Source organism: Mesoplodon mirus, assembly GCF_964341445.2.
Source record: "Mesoplodon mirus genome assembly, chromosome: 14".
NCBI lineage: Eukaryota > Metazoa > Chordata > Mammalia > Artiodactyla > Ziphiidae > Mesoplodon > Mesoplodon mirus.
In genome coordinates, this window is record NC_138990.1 from 1,699,024 (window position 1) to 1,718,274 (window position 19,251).

Consider the following 19,251-nt stretch of genomic DNA (forward strand, 5'->3'; position numbering starts at 1 on the left):
CCCTGAGCAAAGTGAGGAGAGTGAAGGGTGCAGCTCCCAGTCCTCATCTCTAAGGAACTGGAAGGAAATGGGAAAGAGCAGGGCCTGGGGTGGGGTGCAGGATCCCCACCCAGCAATTGCTGACCCTTCCCCATGCCCTGTGCTCATCCACAGCGAATACAACCGCATTCAATGCTTCAGCCACGTCGCCACCAAACACCAACACTTCTCTGGTAAGTCCTTACTTCACGTCAGACATTCAAGGGCTTATGTTTGTGGGGAGATTGAGAAGATTTGGGAAACTTAGACCAGACTTGCAGAGATTAACCCTGCTGCACACCCACACCAGGGTCACCCGCAGAGCTGTGAAAATGAATATTTTTATTTTAAGTATATACTGTCAAAATCCTATTTTGTCTCATTTTATGAAATCCTTGCGCACAAACCTCCCCCTCCTCCCTCCCTCACACACACACACACACACACACACACACACAGACACACGACGGGGGGTGGGGGTGAGGGTTGAGGTGAGGGCTGTGCAAGGCTGTAAATGTTCCCGCCCATCTTTCTACCTCCTTCCCTGCCTTTCTACCGAGGACTCCCAGTTCCTAACCAACAATGCTACCCTCCAGCCCCAGAAAGCTTATTAATGCTCCCTGCTCTCTGAATCTGATCTGTCCTTTGCACTCATGTGTCTCCGAGGGCCCCAGGTCTGGTCTGCCTTTCCCAATAATGATGAGCGGTGGCCGTCAGGAGAAGACCCCTAGCCTAAGTGGCACTAACAGTGGGAAGTAGAGAACCAGGAGAAGGGTAGCACCTGGTCGGTGCTGGGAGGAGGCTCTGGACTTTTAGCGTCCCCAAGCTTGCCCCTTAAGTTACCCCTGCACAGGCAGCTGACTGCTCAATGGCAATTTAACCTAAGGTTTTCTCAAATATCTGATTTTGAGGGAGGAAAACTGGAATCAGTCAGTGCCTATGTGTGAATACTTACTATGTGTAAGGCGCTGTGTGCGGGTGATATGATGGTTCGAAAAACATCTAAGAAGCGAATGTTGTCCTTGCCCTCCAACCTGCTTGTAATATGCATGTGGAGATTAACCTGAAAAAGCAACGGGCAGCACAGGTAGAGCCTGCCAGCTCAGATTCAAAGGGGAATCACCTTTGGATGGGAGGACCGCTGATGTCACATCACAAAGGAGTGTGGACACAGGGAGCCATGATCCATTGGGGACCGTCATTATATCAAACTACCACACTTCTCTTAATACAAACATACATTATGGCTAGTTGCAAACATCTGTTTACTTCATTATGTAGGTTCCTGAATATTTGCACATTTATTTTTCAAAATATAAATTAAATTTTATTATACATTACTCTCCTTCTATTACACTTAGAAACATATATATTAATATACATGTGTGAATATAGATATATGAATATATGTACCTATACATACTTAGGAGCATAAATAAGAATATATATAGGAATGTGTAGTTTATATATATATATATATATATATATATATATATATATATATATATATATAAATTGTTTTGTGTGCCCTGGATTTTAGGCATCTGGGACACCAAAGGTCAAGTGACGGAAGTGATTAACCCAAGAGAGGTCTGACAAGGGTGGGGTGTGAACCCTTTCCTTCTTCTATGCACACAAAACGTGAGCGCATAGAAGAAGGAAAGGAGAGGATAAACGTGAGCCACTCCAGGAAGGAGCTGTGGGCAGGACCCACGGTTGACTGACTGAGATGGGAGCCAGTCCTGCACTTTTCCTCCTCATGCACAAAGCAGTCCATCCTAGAACTCAATGAAGAAACACATGTCAGCTCCTAACCTTCCCAGGGAACCTCCTGCTTGTCATTCCTTGAAACAGCCTGTCCCCAGGACCATCACTCTGTTACTGGGCCCTGTCATGGGGCAGGAGGGCTGGGGCCCCTTGGAGGGTGGGAAGGGTGCGTGGGCTGCCTGGAAACTGCAGTGGGGAGGAAACAGCTGACCTCCCAGGAAGGCCCTGACTATTTCTCTCCTGTCTTGGTCTCCAAGTACAACCCCCTTAACCTCACAGCGTTGGACTGGTCCCTGCTGAGCAAAAAGGAGTGTTTGAACTATGGTGGGCGCCTACTTGGGAATTCCTGCCAGTTCATCCCAGACTTGGCACTCATGTCCTTCATCCTTTTCTTCGGGACATACTCCATGACCCTGACCCTGAAGAAGTTCAAATTCAGCCGCTATTTCCCTACCAAGGTAACTTCACCCTACAGTCAGACAGTTCACATGGAAGCCAGCACTGAGTCCCTGAGAGGGTTCTGGTCCAACTGATGGAATAGACACCACATCAGCACTTGCTCACTGAGGTTTTTTCAAGTTAAGAGCACAGACTTTGGATCAGAGAGAACTGGGTTCCCTTGTTGTCAAGCCCCATGACAACACTTGATATTGTCAGACTTTTATCTTTAGCCTAGTAGTATATTGTGGGTTTTTTCCATTTATTTCCCCAATGACTAATGAAGTTGAAAATTTTATCATGTGTTTAATGGACATATGACCATTGACTTTCTTTTTTTTTTATACTGAGTTGTAATTTTAAAAGAAGTGACTTATAAAGAAGTCACTGTTATTTTTTTTTAAAGATCTTTATTGGAGTATAATTGCTTTACAATGGTGTGTTAGTTTCTGCTTTATAACAAAGTGAATCAGCTATACATATACATATGTTCCCATATCTCTTCCCTCTTGTGTCTCCCTCCCTCCTACCCTCCCTCTCCCACCCCTCTAGGTGGTCACAACGCACTGAGATGATCTCCCTGTGCTATGTGTCTGCTTCCCACTAGCTAGCTGTTTTACATTTGGTAGCGTATATATGTCCAAGCCACTCTCTCACTTTGTCCCAGCTTACCCTTCCCCCTCCTCGTGTCCTCAAGTCCATTCTCTAGTAAGTCTGCATCTTTATTCCTGTCCTGCCCCTAGGTTCTTCATGACCATTTCTTTTTTTTATATATATATTCCATATATATGTGTTAGCATACAGTATTTGTTTTTCTCTTTCTGACTGACTTCACTCTGTATGAGAGACTCTAGATGACCATTGACTTTCTTCTTGTAAGAGCCTGTTTAAATCTCTTGCACATTTTCATCCAGGTTGTCTGTCTTTTTCTTTCCAATTTGCAACTCTTTATATATTCTGGATAGAAACATTTTTGTGATCATATGTGTTGCAAATATCTTCTGCTCTATGACTGACCTTTTTACTTTCTTAATGGTATCTTTTGATTAATAGAAATTCTTAGCTTCACTGTAATCAAATATATCCAATTTTTCCTCAAGGAAAATATTGGATAGAAGATATTCTCCTATGGTATCTTCTAAAAGCTTCATTGTTTTTCCTTTCATGTTAAATCTATAATCTACCAGAATTGCTTTTGACATATAGTGTGAGAGAGTGTTTGTTTTTTATTTAGATAGCCAATTGTTCCAGCACTTTAAAATTTTATTTTATTTTTACAAACTAAAGAGGAAATTTTATTTACTTAGGTAACATTGGTTTATAACATTATATAAGTTTCATGTGTACATTATGTTTATACTTCTTTTTTTTTACATCTTTATTGGAGTATAATTGCTTTACAATGCTGTGTTAATTTCTGCCGTACAACAAAGTGAATCAGCTATATGCATACATATATCCCCTCCCTCTTGAGCCTCCCACCCACCCTCCCTATCCTACCGTCTAGGTCGTCACAAAGCACTGAGCTGATCTCCCTGCCAGCACTACATTTTTTTAAAAAGACCATCCTTTTCCCACTACTCTACAGTGCTTCCCTTGCCATATATAAAATGTTCACATGTGATGGGATCTGTTTCAAGGTTCTTTATTCTGTTTCACTGATTTATTCATATGCCAATATCACAGTCTTCATTTCTAAAACCGATAATGTCTGTATATCTTACAGACCAAACATTCCCTCTTTGTCCTTCTTTTTCAATAATGCCTTGGCCCTTTGCATTTCCACATAAATTTTAGAATCTTAAATTTCACCAAAATAAAAACTTATTGGAATTTTGATAGAATTATATTGACTCTAAATGTCAATTTGGGGAGAATTTACACCTCTCAAATTCTGAGTCTTCTAATCCTTGAATATGGTATACCTTGCCATTTATTAAGGTCTTTTATTTATTTATTTTATTTATTTATCTTTGGCTGCGTTGTGTCTTTGTTGTTGCACACGACTTTCTCTAGTTGTGGCGAGCGGGAGCTACTCTTTGTTGCGGTGCGAGGGCTTCTCATTGCGGTGGCTTCTCTTGTTGCGGAGCATGGGCTCTAGGTGCGCGGGCTTCAGTATTTGTGGTGCACGGGCTCAGTAGTCATGGCTCGTGGGCTCTAGAGTGCAGGCTCAGTAATTGTGGCGCACAGGCTTAGTTGCTCCACAGCCATGTGGGATCTTCCTGAACCAGGGCTCGAACCCGTGTCCCCTGCATTGGCAGGTGAGTTCTTTTTTTTTTTTTTTTTTTGTGGTACGTGGGCCTCTCACTGTCGTGGCCTCTCCCGTTGTGGAGCACAGGCTCCGGATGCGCAAGCTCAGCGGCCATGGCTCACGGGCCCAGCCGCTCCGCGGCATGTGGGATCTTCCCGGACCGGGGTATGAGCCCGTGTCTCCTGCATCGGCAGGCGGACTCTCAACCACTGCGCCACCAGGGAAGCCCGGCAGGTGAGTTCTTAACCACTGTGCCACCAGGGAAGTCCCTATTAAGGTCTTTTTTTTTTTCTCTCTCCATAATATTTTGTAGGTTTTGATCTTGAGGTCTTGCACATTTTTTATTAGATTTATTCCTAGGTACTTGATTTTTTTTTACCTATTGTAAATGCTAACTGCTATTTTAATTTCATTTTCTAACTGTTCTGTGGCTAGAATAAATCATTTATTAATCAAAACAGCACTTGCATATGTGAGCAACAGTTATGAAATGAGGAGGGGCACTGAGAAGATTTTTAGCAATGCTCTGCTAACAGAAACCCCATGAGCACTCGTCTAAAGCCACCTTAAATAAATTTTCTACTACTACTACTACCAATAATAATAATGATGATGATGAAAAATATCTTTGATATGAAAATTGAATTTTTGCCAATATTTTGTAAAGACTAAATAAAAGACTTTTGGGGAAGATTTACAAAATACAAACTGAGCAAAAAATAGTGTACCTGCAACACGGATGCCTCCTCAAGACAAATTCCCTCCCTTCCTTCCAACTTCCAACCAGATCATATCCTTAAGTTGCCTTTTATATAAAAATTCCAGAGCAGTGACTGCATCTGAGAATATCTATTGCCTGAAGGATGAAATAAAATTCATGTTAGTGTCATATTCTTTTATCACCACCTTTTTTTCCCCTCAAATTAATACTTACAAAGTGCCATGTTGCCACCTGGAATTTAGTGTTGCAGAGAAGAATGAGATCATACCATTTCACAGCCATCAATTTGGTAAAAACACAAAGGTCTTGGAAAACCAAGTATTGGAAATGAAAAGTGATGGGTGGGAGTGTCACCAGGTTCACCCAACTTAGAGAGTGACTGGCACTCGCTGAGACAGCTGAAGATGGGTCTTCTGACTCTGGAGCTCAAGCTCTCAGCAGCTCTCCTCTTCACTACTGGAGGACGGGGTCTGCCTGGAGTGGGCAGGAGCTTCTCTGACTTGCTCATCTCTTTTCTGCAGGTTCGGGCCCTAGTAGCTGACTTTTCCATCATTTTCTCCATCCTGCTGTTCTGTGGAATTGATGCCTGTTTTGGCCTGGCAACCCCCAAGCTGCTCGTGCCCAGCGTCATCAAGGTTTGCCCAGGGCCCCTGCTCTGTGCATTCTCTCCTCCTGCCCACAAGCTGCAGATCCTTTCCCCTCTATGCTGATCAAATTTTTATGTGTTCAGCCAAATGACCCCGTGGGTTCTCTGTATGCTCCACCCTTCCCACACGGCCTGCTGGGGCGGTCCTTTAAGATAGTGGTTTCCTGAAACCACATATATCCACGATGAACTCCTGCTGTGTAGCCACAGGATGGGGAAGGTACTGGAATCTACTCTCCAGCCCAGCTGAAGCCCCTTGATTTCCACTTACAGGTTTACAATTCCCTCACTCATGGCAGTCTACAAGTTGGGCCATCTTCTGAAAATGATCCTTTAAAACAGTGATCCTCGGGAGTTCCCTGGTGGCCTAGTGGTTAGGATTCTGGGCGTTCACTGTCATGGTTCATTCCCTGGTCGGGGAACTGAGATCCCGCAAGCCGCGTGGCGAGGCCAAAAACAAAAAACAGCAACAAAAAAACCAAAACAGTGATCCTCAAAGTGTGGTCCCCAGACTGGCATCTCGCCCTCATCTGGGAACTTGTTAGAAATGCAAATTATCAGCCCTACTCGAAACCCATGGAATCAGAAAGTCTGGGAGTGGGGTTCAGGGCTTTGAATTTAACAAGCCCTCCAGGAGATTCTGGGGCCTGCTTAAGTTTGGGAGCCACTGCTTCAGAATTTCCCATTAGTCTAGAGTTGGTGCCATTTGCTTGTAGCTCCGCTTGAGCCCAGCTCCCTCACAAGGAGCTCCACCCGTCTAAACTGGACCGGGAGGTACAGGTTCTAGAATTGACCCTCCCTGCCTTTGAGGGCTTGACCTTTGCAATATTATTTCAGCTTAAACATCTCATAAAACTCATGTTGGCCTTGAAATTTAAAGTACTTCTTTCTCTGAAGTAAACAAAAGATAAACTTCAGCCCAGCTCCTGCACAGATAATCCTTTATTCTTAATACGCAAGTCTAAATTAATGTTCGGTGTTTTACAGACAATTCTATGACCTCCCCAGACAGATGACTCAGAGAAGAGGCAGAAAGCATCAGGCACTGGGCCCATCATTTTCTTTTTTCTTGCTGTTGGGCCTCATTTCCATTTCTTGTTAACATCTTTTGCAATTAGTGACCACAAGCTCTCTACCAATGCCCCCTGACTCGGCACCTCCCTGTTTCCCAAACAAGCCCATGGCGGCTGCAACAAACCATCTCCTTTGTTCTGTAGACACCACACCCTTCCCAAGTCTGTGCCTCCGGGGTCTCTTTAAAGTTGCAGGTGCCTAATGTCTTTAAGGGATAAGATTGCACTTGAAAAGTTCCCCAGGTGTGGGAATAGCGGGAAGTCTGGGAGAGCGGGCTAGACAACAAGTGCACCCGGACAAGGGAGAGAGAAAAGGGCCTTCTCCTTTGCTCTGCTCAGCCCACGCGGCCTGATCGAGGCTGGTTCGTGGCCCCCTTTGGGAAGAACCCGTGGTGGGTGTACCTGGTAAGCATCCTGCCCGCCCTGCTGGTGACCATCCTGATCTTCATGGACCAGCAGATCACGGCCGTCATAGTCAACCGGAAGGAGAACAAGCTGAGGGTAAGGCTGGTGCTAGGAGGAGGGGCACAATCTCTTTCTTTCCACAGAGTCAGAAGGAAGGAAGGAGGGAGGAGGTGCTTCTTTCAAAATGTTGGGCCATTTGTGAAGCAAAATATGAGGGCAGAAGACTGGAGTTCCGGGGCTGGGGAGAATGTGACCTCCAGATGTGGGTAAGGCCAGAAGGGCCAGCGGGGAGGCTCCGAGGACCAGGACCAAGCCCAGGATGGGCCACTGGGCACGGCGCCTTGCTTCTCCCAAAGTGACCCTCCCACTCTATCTCCTGACAGTGAACTTGGGAGTCTGAACAGATCCTAACAAGGGGATTTTGACCCAGAACCATAAGGCAGAGGAGCATCTGTAGCCTTCCTGGCCCCGCCAACTGTCCTCCCTGCCTCTGAGTCTGAGGAGACTCAGACTACTCTCTCCCCCATCCCAACCTGGGTCACTCTTGGCTTGGTCTAGGCCTGCCCCACCTGGGACCCCTCATTAGGGAATTATAGAGATACTGGGCTGCTGGGTAGGAGACCTTCTTCCCAAGGACCCAAACCCAGGGCCTCTCCAAGCCTGAACACCCCTCTCCTCCCTTACCTGCATCAGTTCCCTGGTTCACCAAACCCTGGGGTTGGCGAGGCTTGATCACCTCAGGGTGGCAGTCCTCTCCGGGTGTGTATAGAAGCCCACGGGGAGCCCTCAAAACATGTTCCACAAAACGGCTGCCTTGGGAGAGTTCTGTCTCCCCCACCCAACCCCAACAGGTGGTTGGGAACAGGCTCCCTAGACAGCTTCCTCCCTCCCACTGCCCCTGCAGAAGGCTGCTGGCTACCATCTGGACCTGTTCTGGGTGGGCATCCTCATGGCTCTCTGCTCCTTCATGGGGCTCCCCTGGTACGTGGCTGCCACAGTCATCTCCATTGCCCACATCGACAGCCTCAAGATGGAGACGGAGACCAGCGCCCCTGGGGAGCAGCCGCAGTTCCTGGGGGTCAGGTAGGTGGTGGTCAGGGCCTGAGGACCACCTGGGCAGGAGTGGTCAGCTTGGGGGCAGTGGGGAGAGAAAGCAGGTCTTTCTTACCATCAAGGTATTTGGGTGACTAGGGCCCCTTCTCTCACAACCCAGGAACCACAGGGACAGGAGTGATATCCCTGAAGCGGGGAGGAGGGAGACAAAAGTCAGTTTTAAGTGGTGCTTTTCTCTTAATAGCTTCCAGTCAGTACAGCCCGGCCCCTACACATGCCCTCACCTCTCACCTGTACAGGCTGCTCAAGAGTCCCCACAGAGCCCCTTCGGACCTCACTCTTTGTCTCCTCTTCAAGACTCCCTAGCCATGCCGTCCCTGAAATCCCCCAAAGCAGGGTTCGGGTCCTGCTCAATCTCCATTCCTCCAGAAAGCCTTTCCGGGACCACTCCCATGCCCTGGGCTGTGGCCCATGGCCTGTCACTTCCGTTCCTTCACTCGCCCCTCCTCTCACGCGCATGTTTCAGGCAGGGAAGCACATCGTCCACCCGTTCGGACCTCTGGGGTGAGCCCACATCAGACCCTGGCATTCTCATACACGGCTGTCCTAAGAGCTTCTCCTCACTACCTCAGAATTCCTGGGCTGCCCAGCCGGCCCTGAGCAAGGTTCCTATGGTCAGGGCAGGATCCCCTCCCCAACCCCTGAGCCCCAGATGGCTGGGCCTGAGCAATCTGCCCCAGAGCCCCAAGCTCTGGACTTGTGCCTGGACTTGTGCCTGGGTGTGAGCACTCCAGAAAACATACCTGCCCTCCAGCCCCTGATACCTGCTCTGAGAGCAGCCGGGCCCCCTTCCCCTAAATCCTCATCTGTCATGTCCTGCAAGTGTGGGATCTTATTATAATCAAAGGGCAGGGATAATAAGCACTTCATATCCCACTTCATCCTCACAACCCCTGAGGTGCGTGCCATTAGTCATATTCTACTAATGCTGAAGACATTTAGGGCCTTGCCTGATGCCACACAGCTAGTAAGTGGCAGAGCCAGGATTCAACCCAGGTTGGTCTGGCTCAAGCACCCCCTGTTAGCCACTGCACCGGATAACCTCCTGAACACCCCTACAAATGCCCTCACCTCAGTCGGATTCCCTCTCTTCCCATGTGCCGGGCAGCTGGTCCTCAGGTCACTGGTTTACTCTCTGGAATAGGGCAGCAAGGCAGAGGCCAGAGCCTCGGACACACCCTTCAAGTGCCCACAGAGGGCTGGAATGGTCATGGAGCACCTCCCAATCCACCCTGACCATGTGTTCTTTTCTGCCAGGGAACAGAGAGTGACCGGCACCATTGTCTTCATCCTGACAGGGATCTCTGTCTTCCTGGCTCCCATCCTGCAGGTGAGGCTCCGCACCCTCTGCTAGGGCCCTGTCCGCCTGAGAAGGCACTGATCCGATGCCCCAGAGGGGGAAACAGCCTCCCCACAAGGCCCCTAAAAAGGCAGGGTCCTATCAGGCCAGACATGTTTCACCATTCTTACTGTTTTCTGTAATGTTGCATCATTTATCAGCAGCAGCAGGCCATCCTCACTGCTCCTTCCCGCCCCTCCCACGGCCCACCCTCACCTTTCTGAAGGCCCCTTCCCACAGACATTTCTGCCAATTTCCATCCTTGCTTAAATCAGTAGCGTCTCAAGCTGGTTGTGTTTCCATGTTGTGGTTTATGGCTTCCTTGCTCACCTATTTTCTGAAGTTTAAAACTTGCACGGGGGAGGGAGGCTTCTGTCCTTGTTCTTGGGGCCTGTTTTCTGCTCCTCTGTTGCATGTCTTGGGTGCATAGGTGACTTTTTCCCACACTGTTTGAAGCCCCTCTTGCTCATGTCCTTCCAGATCAGCTGGAAGAGATGATAGCAATGGGGTGTGCATTTGGAGCATGGGTCCCCCAGAAAGGCTTTCCATTCCAGCCACTCACCTGTTGTTTTACTCTGCTCTGGGTGCCACAACAAAAGGCCACAAGCTGGGTGGCTTAAACAATAGACACTTATGTTCTAGAAGTAGATCATGGTCTTTCCTCATGTGTGCATGTCTGTGTCCTATGTAATGTGTCCTGTGTCTCTTCTTATAAGAACCAGTTGTATTGAATTAGGATACATCCATATGACTTAATTTTGCCTTAATTACCTCTTTAAAGGACCTATCTCCAAATTCAGTCACATTCTGAGGTACTAGAGGTTAAGACTTTAACATATGAATTTGCCTGGGTGGGGGTGTGGGAGTTGGTTAAGGCGCAATGGCTCTTTGGCAGCCTCTCTGCAAAAGTAGACATTCCCTGGCCATTTAAAATACTCTTTTAAATAAGCAAAATGCCTGCCCCCACCCCGTATGCAATCTGTTTCCTGCAAAATGGAAACATCCGTTAAAAAAATACCCAACTTCAAACCTGTTTGGTTGTGCCCAGCACCAGTTCTCAAGCCAGAAATATTTTCCATTGTAAACAAATCAATTAACATCATGGTTCTTTAGTCTTTGTGAATTAGCTTGAAAAAAGATATTCAAAGGGAAAAATAGATGCAAAAGATTGGGTGACTACAACTTACCTTAATTCGAGAAAGGAAAGCCTTCTGAAGGCATTAAGGGAAAGGGCCAATGACAGATCATGACACGGAGTCTTAACACTGTGCTACCAGGGAAGTCCCCTGCTGCAGTTTTCAGCACAAATGTTGTAACTTCCAAGCTGTAGACTGTATTTCTGTATTAATTTATGCATCTTACAAAAACAAATGGCGGGGACGTCCCTGGTGGTGCAGTGGTTAAGAATCCACCTGCCAATGCAGGGGACACGTGTTCAAGCCCTGGTCTGGGAAGATCCCACATGCCGCGGAGCAACTAAGCCCGTGTGCCACAACTACTGAAGCCCGCATGCCTAGAGCCCATGCTCCACAGCAAGAGAAGCCACACCAATGAAAAGCCCAAGCACTGCAATGAGGAGTAGCCCCCACTCACCTCAACTAGAGAAAGCCCACCTGCAGCAACGAAGACCCAAAGCAGCCAAAACTAAATAAATTATTCTTTTTTTAAATGGGGGAATTCCCTGTCAGTCCAGTGGTTAGTTAGGACTTGGCACTTTCACTGCAGTGGCCCAGGTTTGATCCCTGGTCAGGGAACTAAGATCCTGTAAGTCTCCCAGCACAGCCAAAAAAAACCTAAATGGGCTCTATAAATAGGATAATATGCCAGATATGGGGAAATATTCATTATTGCTTTGGCTGTAATGAAAAAGTTTTTATGGGGTTTATTATAGCTCCAAATGCTCTGATATTGTCTTTGCATTCAATCACAAAAGGATGTGAAAATTTTGCCTGCTCATGTTCTTTTACAGTGAGAGGAAAAATATATATAATCATTTTATTTAACCACTAATCTATTTGATAAGTTTTATAGCATGGAAGACATCTAGATTTTTATTGATTATAAGATTTAAGATTTCTGATTTGATTGTATCAAGGTATATATCAAGGCTTTCAAAATTGTTAGGTGATTAAAGCATTATCACTAGCTGACGCCAGTACTAAATATTAGATTGAGTTTAGGTAAAGGAGAGATATTTGGTATAGCCAGTTAATGAAAAATACAACTTAATCCAGATCTGAATTCTTAGATTTAATTCCAGAATTTATTTCCAATCAAGAAAATTTTCCATAAAACTTGTTTAACTTTTTTCAACTGTAAGTTTGCCTAGTTCTGTCAAATTAGGCATAGCCAAGTACTAGACTCATAGAGAACTTACATTAGAGAGCTGTCTACCCAAGACCATACTTTAGTTGAAATTTTTAATTCTTCTTTATGTAGCCAACAGAAGAGAGGTCCCCCTGATGCTACAAATTTAGGGGGTGCAAGTTGGATCCTAGTTACTAGTGGTTTTATTTTTATTAATTTTTCTATATCACTTATTAACTTCACCTATTTTTGTACCAGTTCCTCCAGTAGAGTTCTGTTCCAGGGCTTCTCAAATTTTAATGTGTATTCAGAACTAGAACAAAAAATTTCACAATTTGTATGGAAACACAAAAGACGCCAAATAGCCAAAGCAATCTTGAGAAAGAAAAGCAGAGCTGGAGGAATCAGGCTCCTGGACTTCAGACCATACTACAAAGCTACAGTAATCAAGACAGTATGGTACTGGCACAAAAACAGAAATATAGATCAATGGAACAGGATAGAAAGCCCAGAGATAAACCCACACACATATGGTCACCTTATCTTTGACAAAGGAGGCAAGAATATATAGTGGAGAAAAGACAGCCTCTTCAATAAGTGGTGCTGGGAAAACTGGACAGCTACGTGTAAAAGAATGAAACACACAAAAATAAACTCAAAATGGATCAAAGACCTAAATGTAAGGCCAGACACTATCAAACTCTTAGAGGAAAACATAGGCAGAACACCCTATGACTTAAATCACAGCAAGATCCTTTTTGACCCACCTCCTAGAGAAATGGAAATAAAAACAAAATTTAAAAAATGGGACCTAATGAAACTTAAAAGCTTTTGCACAGCAAAGGAAACCATAAACGATGAAAAGACAACCCTCAGAATGGAAGAAAATATTTGCAAATGAAGCAACTGACAAAGGATTAATCTCCAAAATTTACAAGCAGCTCATGTAGCTCAATATCAAAAAAACCAAACAACCCAATCCAAAAATGGGCAGAAGACCTAAATAGACATTTCTCCAAAGAAGATACACAGATTGCCAACAAACACATGAAAGAATGCTCAACATTGTTAATCATTAGAGAAATGCAAATCAAAACTACAATGAGATATCATCTCACACCAGTCAGAAGGGCAATCATCAAAAAAATCTACGAACAATAAATGCTGGAGAGGATGTGGAGAAAAGGGAAACCTCTTGCACTGTTGGTGGGAATGTAAATTGATACAGCCACTATGGAGAACAGTATGGAGGTTCCTTAGAAACTAAAAATAGCACTACCATATGACCCAGCAATCCCACTACTGGGCATATACCCTGAGAAAACCATAATTCAAAGAGTTATGTACCACAATGTTCATTGCAGGTCTATTTACAATAGCTAGGACATGGAAGCAACCTAAGTGTCCATCGACAGATGAATGGATAAAGAAGATGTGGCACATATATACAATGGAATATTACTCAGCGATAAAAAGAAATGAAATTGAGTTATTTGTAGTGAGGTGGATGGACCTAGAGTCTGCCATACAGAGTGAAGTCAGAAAGAGAAAAACAAATACCGTATGCTAACACATATATATGGAATCTAAGAAAAAAAAAAGGTCATGAAGAACCCAGGGGCAAGACAGGAATAAAGACGAAGACCTACTAGAGAATGGACCTGAGGACACGGGGAGGGGGAAGGGTAAGCTGGGACAAAGTGAGAGAGTGTAAAATAGAGAGCTAGTGGGAAGCAGTCACATAGCACTGGGAGATCAGCTCCGTGCTTTGTGACCAGCTAGAAGGGTGGGATAGGGAGGGTGGGAGGGAGACAAAAGAGGGAGGAGATATGGGGATATACGTATATGTATAACTGATTCACTTTGTTATAAAGCAGAAACTAACACACCATTGTAAAGCAATTATACTCCAATAAAAACGTTAAAAATTTTTTTAATGTGTATTAAAAATCACCTGGGAATCTTGTTAAATGAAGATACTGACTCAGTAGGTCTGGGGGGGGGCGCCAAATTCTGCATTAAAAAAAACATTAATTTATTTATTTGGCTGTGCCAGGTCTTAGTTGTGGCACTCGGGATCTTTAGTTGAAGCATGCAGGATCTAGTTCCCTGACCAGGAATCAAACCTGGGCCCCCTGCATTGGGAGCATGGAGTCTTAACCATGGGACCACCAGGGAGGTCCCTCAGATTCTGCATTTTTAACAAACTCACCAATGGTACCAAATTATGCTGGTCCAAAGATTACACTTTGAGCAGCAAGGAACAAAATCACCCCCCACCCCCCTCTCCATATCAATGGATGGTTAGACTGATATTAGATACAGTGATGTTTGTTAGAGGATCAGTGATAACGTTGCCGGAAGGGGGACCCCTTCCAGGGCCCAAGAGTGGGCTCTTGTCTGACACGCGGAGATGAATTGTCTGAGGAGACACACATGCTGACAAAACAAGAGACTTGATTGGGAAGGGGCGCCCGGGCAGAGAGCAGCAGGGTCAGGGTACCCAGGAGAACTGCTCTGCCATATAAAGTCTCAGGTTTTATGGTGATGGGGTTAGTTTCCGGGTTCTCTCTGGCCAATCATTCCGACTCAGGGAACTTCTTGGTGGCGCGCCCATCGCTCAGCCAAGATGATTCCAGTGAGGATTCCGGGAGATTGGTAGGACATATGGATTGGTGTCTCCTCTCTCCTTTGAACTTTCCCGAATTCTTCCTGTTGGTGGTAGCTTATTAGTTCCTCGTTCCTTACCAGGACCTCCTGTCGTAAGATGACTCACGTGAGTGGATGCTATCTTGCCTGGCCAGGGCGGGCGGCTTCGCTCAGTGTTTCCCCTAACAATAATCTTCAGTCCTTCCATCACCAATTTGCAAATATTTGGTTATCTTGCCAAACGAGGGCACTGAGGCATGCAGTGGCCATGTATCTGATGGGCGGCATAAATGGCTTACACGCTCAGTTCTGCAGATTCTCAGTTCATCCCAAGCCCCAAAGGTTTTTTGTTTGTTTTGTTTCCTTTATTTGCCTGCAACTCACCACAGCTCATTAAGACTGTGGGTTACTGTATTCTGCCTCAGAGGAAGTCCTGACCATGTGGAAGTGCCCCCTCTGGTCCCCATGTTGTTCTCATGATCTCAGCCTCAAATTATATGGGAAGGCTGTGATGTCCTTATGTTTCTAGGGCTGTGATCCTTGTTCATTGCTTTAGTAGGTGGTATAAAGCTGACACCAGAGGCACCTTTTTGCCACTTGACTGTGTCACTAATATTTGAAAAGGGCCTTTCCCTGGAGATCCAAGAAAGATTTGCACCGATTAATCTAGAATTCTAGATCACAGCACTATCACTTGTGATGTCATGGGCCATTAGGATTTTCTGAGAAAGCTGCTTCAGCCTGGAAATGACAAGACTGGAGACAATTTCCTAGGCTTGATAATGAAGAGACTTGATAATCACTCACTGGTAACTATAAACTAAGACAACTCAGTTTGATGTGGTTTTCACACTCATTAGGGTAAAAGGGAAGTTTTAAGCCATCTTAAATTTGTGTTGTTACAGATTATAGCTTGGTCTTTTTTAAAAATTAATTAATTAATTAATTAATTTTTGGCTGCGTCATGTCTTCATTGCTGCGTGTGGGCTTTCTCTAGTTGTTGCGAGCAGGGGCTGCTCTGTTGCAGTGAGCAGGCTTCCGTAGTTGTGGCTCATGGGCTCTAGAGCGCAGGCTCAGTAGTTGTGGCACAGGGGCTCAGTTGCTCTGTGGCATGTGGGATCTTCCCGGACCAGGGCTCGAACCCGCGTTCCCTACATTGGCAGGCGGATTCTTAACCACTGCGCCACCAGGGAAGCTCCTATAGCTTAGTCTTTTAAGATTTTATTTCTCTGTTAATTGCTCCCACGCTTTGAGGCTGATTAGTACAGATTTTTTTTTCAGATAATTTTCCCATTATAGGTTATTACAAGATATCGAATATTGTTCCCTGTGTTATACTGTGAATCCTTGTTGTTTATTGCATATATAATAGTGCGTATCTGTGAATCCCATATTCCTAAGTTATTCCTCCCCCTCCCTCTCTCCTTTGGTAACCATAATTTCTTTTCTTTGTGAGTCTGTTTCTGTTTTGTTTTGCTTTTTTAAAAGTAGATTTATTTATTTACTTATTTATTTGGTTGCACCGGGTCTTAATCACAGCAGGCATGCTCTTTATTTTTATTTTTTTAAAATAAATAAATTTATTTATTTATTTATGGCTGCGTTTGCTCTTCATCGTTGTACGCGGGCTTTCTCTAGTTGTGGCGAGCGAGGGCTACTCTTTGTTGCAGTGCACGCGCTTCTCATTGTGGTGGCTTCTCTTGTTGCGGAGCATGGGCTCTAGGCTTGTGGGCTTCAGTAGTTGTGGCTCGCGAGCTCTAGAGCACAGGCTCAGTAGTTGTGGCATATGGGCTTAGTTGCTCCGTGGCATGTGGGATCTTCCAGGCCCAGGGCTCAAACATGTCCCCTGCATTGACAGGCGGATTCTTAACCACTGCGCCACCAGGGAAGTCCCAGGTGCTCTTTAGTTGCGGCTCACAGGCTCCTTAGTTGCGGCTCGCCAGCTCCTTATTTGTGGCTTGTGAACTCTTAGTTGCAGCATGCATGTGGGATCTAGTTCCCTGACCAGGGATCAAACCCGGGCCCCCTGCATTGGGAGCGTGGAGTCTTAACCACTGTACCACCAGGGAAGTCCCTGTTTCTATTTTGTATAAAGATTCATTTGTATGATTTTTTAGATTCCACATATGTGATATCATAAAACATTTGTCTTTCTCTGTCTGACTTAGTATGATATTCTCTAGGTCCATCCATTTTGCTGCAAATGGCAATATTTCATTTTTTATGGCTGTGTAATAGAATAATATTCCATTTTGTATATACATATATATCTTATTAAAACAATAGTCTGTTGATGGATTGAAATTTTTACCTTATTTCATAATTAGGCAAAAAATTCATAAGCCATGTACAAATGGAATGATGCAATGGGCCCAGATTTCCTTTCTTTAAATTCAAGTGTTGTAGTTTAAGGTTTATAGCATATGGGTCCAAATCATGCTTTGTGTTTAAAAAATGAACACAGCCTAATTTATTTTAAACGACAGGTTATTGATTTGTTTGGATTTGCCAACATTCTTAAATGGCTTCTAAAAGTTGGACACAGTACGTTGTGTTCTCACAAGTGTTCAGCACAGCTGCCCTGGGAGCGGGCAGAGCAGCCTTGCTCGCAGTGCTGAGCCACGGGTGCAGGTGAAGGGAAGGGTGAAAGAAGCAAAGACTCAGCTTGGAGAGACATTGCTCAGGCGTCTTCTAAGGAGTCACAGTATGAGTGACATGACCCAACTTTTGAAAAAGCCAACAAACTACCTGTGAGCATGATGGGAAGGAGAGATACCCACCAAACCATCAGCAGTTGGTTGTCAGCCAGTAGGGGTTACTTCATACACTTCTGTTGATTCTTTTTTACCTGATCTTATATGGTGCACGAGGTTTGTTCATCAGCAGGTGCTCCCCACTCATTAGTAGGTCAGCTCATCAAAGGTCCCCAGCCCCCTGCAAGCTGAGCAATGCAGTTTGTGGGGTCGGGGGGGCCCTTAGCTGGCACTGGAGGTGGGAAGGGGCTGGCAGGAATGAGCAGTCTGTGGGGAATTGCCGTGTTCCAGAAGGTATATCTTCAGCCAGACCACATGGCTTCTGCAGGGCCTAAAGGGGGATGGGGGGGGGGGGACCAGGCTGGGACAGCAGCTGTCCACTGGGCTAGAGAAGAGGGCAGGAGTGCCCCAGAGACCATCTCCTTCCCCAGTGACACTCTGGCTCCAGATCTGCTAACAGATGCTTCATTCCTCCAAACATCCAGCTCTTTCACCCCTTGGAGAAAGCCGAGGCTGACCAGGCTGCTTCTGTGGCTCAGCAGACAGTCACCCTGAACAGGGTGGCCCGTAGCCTGCCTTGGGCAGAGGCCCAGTCCAGAGCTCTGCTTCCGTCTCGTTTCAGTGCATCCCTTTGCCCGTGCTGTATGGAGTCTTCCTCTACATGGGTGTGGCCTCCCTGAATGGCATCCAGGTAAGCCTCTCCCCTTAGGTCCTCTAATCCTCATTTTACAGATGAGGAAACTGAGGCTCAGAATTCAAAACCCAGATCGAGCTGACTCCTATGAGCATTTCACTACACCTCTCTCTTCTCCAAGGCAATTTGCACAGAAGAAAACATTTTGTTTTGTTTTGTTCTTTATTTACCATGATACACCAGATGTCTTGGATAGCTTGTGTTGCTGTTAAGTTGCATTTTCCTTGAATGTGGGCGATGTTTACTGGGGCCAGCGCCAGGGCTGAGCCCTCACCAAGGGCTCAGCACTCCCCCACCATAAGATCTCATTATACATCCTCCGAGACCTCCAGTCCCCTTCCTTTGCATCCTTAAGGCCTGACCAGGGGCTCCCCTCTATGAGACCCCACTGCAGCACCCATTTCACCAGACCCAAGCCCCCAGCGGGGCCACCAGGGTCCCCATGGCCTGGCTGAGCCTTCCTCCGTCCTCACCAGTTCTGGGATCGCTGCAAACTCTTCCTGATGCCGGCCAAGCACCAGCCGGACCATGCCTTCCTGCGGCACGTGCCCCTGCGCCGGATCCACCTCTTCACCCTGGTGCAGATACTGTGCTTGGCTGTGCTCTGGATCCTCAAGTCTACGGTGGCCGCCATCATCTTCCCAGTCATGGTAAGATGAGCGCAGTCTTCCCCCTCGTGTTCAGCAGGTTCAGGTGGGGAAGGTGTCCAGGGGGAGACCCACCCTAGCCTTCTCCTCCACAGTGGCCTGATTCTCTCGGGGTCACAAAGGCAGACACAGATCAAGATTCGGGTTGTGACTCCAGGCCAAGTAGAGCTGGGGTGGGGGATGTGTGTGGTGGAATGGAGAGGAGAGACGGGGAGGGAAGTTGTATGTGGTGGGTGGATGCTGTAGTGACAGCCCACACGCCCGCCTCCACCCAGCTCAGGTCAGGGCGGCTCAGTGAGAATGCAAAAGCCAACCAACTTTCCCAACTCTGGGGTGCGATGGAGAAGCTGGGCAAATTCAACAAGGAGACTGAGTTCCCCACTGCCAAAATTCAAACCAAGTGCGGAAGCAGATCTACACTAAATATAAT

The 19,251-nt window shown here is 46.1% G+C and overlaps 1 protein-coding gene across 2 annotated transcripts in view; it reads left to right on the top strand.

The window, feature by feature from the left end:
• The window catches only part of SLC4A5 (solute carrier family 4 member 5), a 95,884-nt gene that overhangs the window by 69,186 nt on the left and 7,447 nt on the right, over positions 1-19,251 (top strand). For both annotated transcript variants that reach the window (XM_082641800.1, XM_082641801.1), the window contains exons 15-22: positions 154-212; positions 2,043-2,243; positions 5,717-5,830; positions 7,254-7,415; positions 8,224-8,402; positions 9,690-9,762; positions 18,103-18,171; positions 18,651-18,824. In XM_082641800.1, coding sequence (XP_082497926.1) covers positions 154-212; positions 2,043-2,243; positions 5,717-5,830; positions 7,254-7,415; positions 8,224-8,402; positions 9,690-9,762; positions 18,103-18,171; positions 18,651-18,824 — 1,031 coding nt within the window. The remainder of the gene's footprint in view (positions 1-153; positions 213-2,042; positions 2,244-5,716; positions 5,831-7,253; positions 7,416-8,223; positions 8,403-9,689; positions 9,763-18,102; positions 18,172-18,650; positions 18,825-19,251) is intronic.